Genomic DNA, 7,323 nt, shown 5'->3' with positions numbered 1-7,323 from the left:
AAAGAAAGAAAGAAAGAAAGAAAGAAAGAAAGAAAGAAAGAAAGAAAGAAAGAAAGAAAGAAAGGAAGTAAAAGAAAAAAATGAAAATAAGATTACAAGGTTTGAAACCAGGGTCTGAAGAAAAAAAAAATGGTGGTGAGGTGGGAATTTGTAAATTCAGAAAACCGGGTAGAATAGTAATGATTGGCTTTAACAGGAGAAATCAGGTACAGGGTGTTCTGCAGGTATTTACAAAGGTATAGACAAGAGGAGGTAGAAGGATTTAGGCTGGAAAGAAAATGACTTCTTGCAATAGGATGATAAACACGGGCCTGGGGACTTTTCAGTTCTGAGAAGTCCTGCTTTATCTAGAATGGTTTTTCAGGTTCGGAGTTCCTTCCTGGACTGTGCTAGAGCTCCCACCCTCCTCAGACCACTGTCCCTACTGCTCAAGGTCATCGTCCTGCAGCTCGGTCACTCGCCTCCACCCTGCACACCACCCCCCCCCCCCCCCCCAACAGTACACACAGCTCCCCAGGGGCTCCGTTACTCTTCAACAGCCCCTTGTTACTCTGAAGTCTAAAATTCAGAACAAGGCCGCCTGGCCTTCATGGTGTCGCTCCTTCCATCTGGGACCACACTCCCTCCCTTGCCTCAGGCTGCCCTTCTCTCCTTCCTTCCCCAGTTACCTCCTTCTCTTCCTTCCGGAATTCTAGGCTTTCTTAATTTGTCTGCATTCCCTATTAGTGACGCTCATGTATCCTGGGCTTCTGCTTGATGTGTGGTTCATTTGGATGTGTGTGTTTGCTTTTCCCACCCGGCTATGAATTCCTGGGACCAGGAAGGAGGGGTTTCCAGCCCTGCCATGCAATGGCACAGAGTTAACTCTTATCATGTGTTCCAAGAAGGAAAAGAGTAATAAGCCTTGCCTATTACACAGGTAAGAATTAACAACCTTTCTGAGCTATTTTCTCTTCAAGGCTGTGACCCATTGAGATCAGACTTTATTCCCTGAGATATAAATATACTTAAAAGGACAGCGCTTGTAGGTGTATAGAGTTCCAGGCTGGGCAGATCAAGTTCTTATTTCCTCAAGAGATGTGACAATGGAGACTTTCCAGTTAGGTAGAACAGTGATAGAGTGGATGGCAGCTGTCACATGTGACACTTGAGTATTTACTGTGCATAACACCTTGCTTCAATGCATGTGCTTTCAAAAGGATCTTGTGTTTTGGACCCAGCATTCCTCTAACACCGAGGCTAGAGAAGAAAAACCACCCTACTCCAGCTCCTAATGAAGAACACCACGCATCAATATATTGTTGAGTTGTACTCGTCAAAAAAATGTTCACAAAAGCCCTGTTCCTGAGAAAACACCCCAAATAATTGCATTGGAAAGGCCTGAGTTTTGTCATTTCCTTTCTTAGGAGCTTGTAATGATGCAGATTTCAAAAGCAGGAGAATCTTACCGTGCTGAACACCCACAATGCGGAGGATGTTGCCTGATTAAGACAAATCACCCTGAGGAACTTCCTTTGACGATTAATGCAGACCATCAAAGGTGGTCTTGGATTGGCCATCAGCAGGAAAAGTCCAGCTGTATTATCCAGCTCTAATGGAGTCCCAGCACATTCTTTTTAGTGGGACTATTTATGGCAGGCAAGGAACTTGCGGGATGTAAGGGCTTTACAAATAACTTCAATGATCAGGTAAGCCAGGGCCCATTTATAGGTGCCATCTTTAACAAAAGAGATACGTGGGAAGTGAACAGTGTCCGTAATTACCATGCTGGTGACAAAATAAAGCAAAATACAGCAAAAGAGATGGACTGTAGGAAGGCCTATTATTAAACACAATACCTTTCTGAATGCCCAGGAACCTAGGTTCTATAGGAAAGCCCTAACTTCTAACGCATACCAAAGGAACAATGTGTATGTGTGAAGGAAATTGGAAGGTCATTAGAAATGACATGATCAGTGAGGACACACGTCAAAGCTTTTCATCTGATAGGACTAGTTAGGCTCACGTCTAACTCCGCTTTATATCTCTAGCTCTAAAAGGTATGCTTTGAGATTATTTTCATCTTAATCTTCATAGCACAGCATTTTGGTTTTAGATTTTATGCTTCACAGTTATGCTTGTGAAGTAGCACAGGCCACACTCTTCATCACCTTTGGAATTAAAACAGAAGCGCTTCTTCATCATTTTACTAAAGTGAGAATAGATTTCTTCATTGGAAAATAAACCAGCACAATGGAAAGGGAACAGCCACTACCAGGCCGAAATCCTCCTCCTCCAAAAAAGAAAAAAAAAAAAAAAGTTTTTTAAAATGTTTGTTTTTGAAAGAGAGAGACAGAGTGAGAGTGTGAGCAGGGAAGGGGCAGAGAGAGACAGAGAGACAGAGACAGAATCCGAAGCAGGCTCCAGGCTCTGAGCTGTCAGCACAGAGCCGGACATGGGGCTCAAACCCACGAGCAGTGAGATCATGACCTGAGCCGAAGTCAGACCCTTAACTGTCTGAGTCACCCAGTGGCTCCCCCGCAAAGTTTTTTTAGGATCATCTACTGAAGATCGTTCTGATTGCCAGAGGTGTGCTAAACACTTTGCATTTCATTCTTACCAACTCTGAGATATGCCTGTTTGAAGAGGAAAGTGAGGCTTAAGAAGGGGTTAAGGAACTTGTTCAAGATCACCGTTAGGAAGTGAGAAGCACATGGCTTGGCAGCTGTTACCGGGGTTTCGAGATATACTGTGCTGTTCAAGCTTCAGGCGCGTTCGAATTAGCTGGGGGTCTTGTTAAAGGCCCAGCCCAACTCAGGAGGTCTAGGGTGGGCCTGAGATTCTGCATTTTTAATACACAGTCCAGTGATGATGAGGCAGGTGGTCCACGGACCACATTTTGAGTAGCAAGGCACTGGACTACTGTTGCAAAGGCATAATTCCTTCCCTTTCAAAAGAACGACATGCATTGGGTCATTGCACTGAGTTGGAGCCAGACACCTTCATTTGATTACTTGACCGTGATACACTTGAGACAACGCAGAGACAAGAAAGATATCAATCCAGAAGCAATAGTGGTTATGGAATGCATACACTTCCATGTATTTTTACAGTAAAAATGCATTAAAAAATCTTTCACAAAAGAAACTTCAAAAATACAAGTAGGGTGTTGAGTTCTCCCCCACCCCCCCAACCAACATTCTTTCAGGCATCAACTGTGTAACGGGTGGGTGGGGGATTCTTCAATGGTTTGATTTAATCATACAAAATACTCATCCATCATCTCTCATCAAGACATTTACATGAAGTGGGGGATTAGGGAAAGTAGGCTCACAAGAATCCGTCTCCAATCTAAGGTTACAGTAGTTCAGAGAAAACTAGATCTTTCTGCTTAATGCATAGTCCCTGTACAGTACAGTATTCCCAAAGCAAATCTGATGTGTGGCAGTCAGAGCAAACTGTCACATCAAGTCTTCACGGACTGGTGAAGACTAAGCCCAGGTGGGTAGCACACAGATTTTAAAATGTCAAATATCACCTCTGACGACAAGAAAGACATTAAGTTGTTAATTTCACGACGTACTCCCCCAAATCCACCTTGATTTCATTTATTTAAAACTCTGGACCACAAGTGAGAGCATCCATCATTTAACATCACAGATTTTGCTAGAAACAGCGAGAAAATTCCTAGCAGTGGAGCCTTAGGAATAAAATCCCCATGTGGGCTCCTAGGAACCTGATGAAAAAGAATGCCATTACTCAGTCGTGTTCTCCCTCGGCCTCCCTACCACAGCTCAATGCTTGCTTCGCGTGGAAAACTGATAATAAAGATCGCGGTCACAGACCCTTTTCCTCCTTTGCAGCTACAGAATGTACACGGTCTCTGTTCCAGGAAAGGAACTAGTTTTGTACATGTCCACACAGCTATAGGTACTCATTCTATGTTATGTATAAACCCATAAGTCAAATAAAGCTATGAACAATGTGATATTTATATATGCATAGTGTTTTATAAAAAGATTGGCCCACATACTGCTTTTCATCAATACAGAAAGAGCATTAAGTCCATAGCACACGGCAAGAAATGAGTGAAGAACAGAACAGAGAATGCAAACAGAGCTTAATAATTCACAAGCAGGCTCCCCATGGAGGAAATGATGGTATCCAAACCGACTAAAGCTTTAGAGAATTACTTATATTGTCTCCCATTTTAAAACAACTTTACATACCTGATTTAGATTACATTAAAATATATCCCAATGAATCAATTTGTTCCATATTCAGAAATATAAACACGTATCACATTCCTCACAGCTAAATTTTTTGTCATAAATTCTCTTTTATACAAGAAAAAAAGGCAACAGTTGTTTTTTTTTTTTTTTAAACAGGCTCTATTAATTACAATTTTTAACTCTGTACACACAAGGACTGACTGGTTTTCTCCATTTTTTTTTTCCTTTTTCATTGTTTCCTTAAACAGTACCATGAGAACAACAGTGATTGACTTGCAAAGTTGTGTGTCTGTATGGGAAATGCAAAACAGTACTACAGAAATACACAATGCATCCTAAGCAGCGGTTTGCTGTAGTGGTCCAACAGGTACAAGCAAACGTTTTGGCTCAGCTAGGCAGTAATCCATTTCAACCACATCCTGGGGCTATGAGCCGACCCAACCGCACCTCCTGCGGGATTGCAAAAGAATGGGTCATTCTAAAAAGAAAAAAAAATTGTTATGCTTTGTTCTGCTGTCCAAAGACTCAAAGGACAGGGTCATGAGGGCAGAGGTTTGCCAACTCGATCTAGCCACTGGGACTGTGTCTTGCTTTCCCTTTCAGTCATCCTGGAGACTTTTATTATGGTTTCAAAGGGAAATGGGCATTTCTAAGAAGAAGCACCCCGAACCCTCACTTCTTTAAGTATCAACAGAGAGGGAACTTCCACCAACGCTCATTCCCTTGCCCCCAGTTGGGCTTACGCTACACAGGGGGAAACACACTTTCTGTGTGGAGGATTCTCATGGTTCCCTCCCACTGGGCACATTGTTCCCCATTCGATCCACTATTTGGCCTCAAATCAGACAAGACAACACAGGTGTTCACTGTTGGTTCCTTCCGGTAGTTGAGCAAAGCTGTGATGGTGCTGCCTGAATGAGATCTTATCAGATATTGGTGATACTAATGAACCTGATCATCTATCCGTGCTTGGGCTATGTCTGGGCAATGGCGGCCAACCTTCTCCTCTCTGTGCCTTTCTATGGCCAGGGAGAGTACAAACTGTTTTCTGAACCAACTATGACTCGAGAAGGCAACATTTCTTTGTGCTGTGTAGTTTAGCTATAAATATCCTTCATTTGCAGTAGTAGTCTCTTCATACAGTTTAATTTTAGGATCACTGACAATCCTAATCTGTCCCAAAGAGTCCTCAGCTTCTACAAATATAACTTTTGCCTTTTTGCTCTTTTTTTTAAAGAAAAACTCCTAAACTACAGGATAGCACTACATCACTACCTAACAATCTACATCAAATTAATTAAACTTAATCAATTATTTCCCTTAGAGAAAATGATCAACAGTCCTATTTAACCAGGAGAGAAAAAGACTGCCCCCCATAAGGGAACGATTCTTGACAATTCTACAGGTCACGTAGAAACAAAATTTATATCCCTTCGGGGCAGCATTTGGCAAATAATTTCCAAAAAAAGTATGCATTTAAAAATACTTTCTTTAATATTATACATCAGGCACAACACTTTTCATATATATATATATTTTTTCTTTTTTCTTATAAGATTTCAAATGCATAAAATGTTTGTTGCTATTATAGGATCATCGGGGGTCGGACGCTTCCTCAAGGTAAGAAACTAAATTATTTCACGTTTGTGACCTTCCTCTTAGAACCTTTGACACGGTAAAGGTTGGAATGTGCCTCGGAGTCTCAGATACTGAGGTCGGTGCTACATTCTTTGTAAGGTCGCCTTCTCTGCTCGGGGGCGTGTCTGGAGCTTCTGCCCGAGTCCTGTCTCAGACTGGGTTCTTCCCTCTCTCGGTGGTGGCCGACCCTGTCCTCCCTGCCCCTCTTCTCCAGGGAGCGCTCGCGCCTGCGCTCGGTGGACTTGGCCCTGCGCTCCGGCGAGCTCCCTCTCCTCCGCTCCGGGGACCGCGTGTGATCCAAGAGTCTTTCGAGGGAGCGCCTCCGATGGCTGGGCGAGCCGTCCCTCCTGCGGGTGGGCGAGCGCTCGCGCCTCCGCTCCGGAGACACGTCTCGTCTCTTCTCGTGCTTCTCCCTCCTCTCCAGAGTGGTGTCCGCGCTGCGGGTGCCTTCTCTGCGCTTCTCCGGGGACCTCCTCTTGGGGCCATTGGGCACCGGCCGCTCCGGGGGTGCCTCTCTGCGTCCCTCCGCTGCCCGGTCCTTGGGTCGGCAAGCCCCGCTGTCGGGTTTTCTAGAAGTTCCGTTCCATGTGTGATGCTCAGTGGGGTGTCTGATATACTCTCTGCTGCCTTTTGGGTCTCTCACGTGTGCCCGCTTTTCCCCATGCGGTGATGATTTGTGAAGATCGGGTGGGTAACTGGACTCCAATGACGGATGCGGTCGGCGGTCGGGGGGCGCGGCCCTCACTTCCGGAACACCTTGTGCCCCGGCGGCGGCGGGGCCGAGGCGGTCGCTGCTGGGGTCTGCCGGGAAAATACAGGACAGCCACAGTTTGGTACGGCAGGGCCTTCAGCCCCTGTCCCCACTCCCACGCCTGAGCTCTCATTAGTCACAACAAACAAATAGCTAGCTGTTAAAGCAGGCAGAGCCAAAGCCAACTGAATCTCGGGGAAGAATGACTGCAACCACGAGGGTTACGGACTTAGTTCTGGTGGCTTTCGGCCTCTGGCTACTGTTGGCTGTGCTCAGGGCAGAGATCGTTAAGGAGCTCACAGCCGTCAGTGGGGACTCCAGTCTTGCAAGGCACAACCCAAACAGGGTAATCCAAAAGTACCAGAACATCCCACCCTAACTATCTCTTGCTCTGCCTTCCCCACCCACTAACCCTTGCCCCCTGCCCACCCTTCTTGCCCCCCTCCCAGCCCCCACAACAGAAAACATTCTTTTCTATAAAGAATACTTATTTTATCTTGCTTAAAGATACCCTAGGTTATTGACCTGGAAGGGCATGAGGGAATTTTGGGGAGTCTATATTTTGATCAGGGTCATTAAATGGGTGTATAGAGAGGTTAAAAAAAAAAAAAGCCTGTGCGGTACGCTCAAGCTTTATGCGTTGTACTGCATGCAAAGTATACTATTTTAAAACACTTCTCTTAAAAAAAAAAAAATCCAGGGTGTCGGGCAAAGGGGATTATA

General features: G+C 44.8%; 1 protein-coding gene across 16 annotated transcripts in view; it reads right to left on the bottom strand.

The window, feature by feature from the left end:
- Positions 1 to 3,053: 3,053 nt before the first annotated feature.
- Positions 3,054 to 7,323, bottom strand: part of MAGI1 (membrane associated guanylate kinase, WW and PDZ domain containing 1) — a 643,266-nt gene continuing 638,996 nt past the window's right edge. For 12 of the 16 annotated variants that reach the window (XM_040454512.1, XM_040454502.1, XM_040454504.1 and 9 more), the window contains one exon: positions 3,054 to 6,650. In XM_040454512.1, the coding sequence (XP_040310446.1) occupies positions 5,914 to 6,650 (737 nt within the window). In that variant the 3' untranslated portion in view covers positions 3,054 to 5,913. The remainder of the gene's footprint in view (positions 6,651 to 7,323) is intronic. The other 4 variants (XM_040454513.1, XM_040454515.1, XM_040454514.1 and 1 more) reach the window with 1 other exon arrangement.

This window comes from Herpailurus yagouaroundi, unplaced genomic scaffold (assembly GCF_014898765.1).
Source record: "Herpailurus yagouaroundi ecotype Mexico unplaced genomic scaffold, PumYag 213, whole genome shotgun sequence".
Lineage (NCBI taxonomy): Eukaryota > Metazoa > Chordata > Mammalia > Carnivora > Felidae > Herpailurus > Herpailurus yagouaroundi.
The sequence above is the reverse complement of the archived record's forward strand: the minus strand, read 5'-3'. Positions and strand labels throughout refer to the sequence as shown.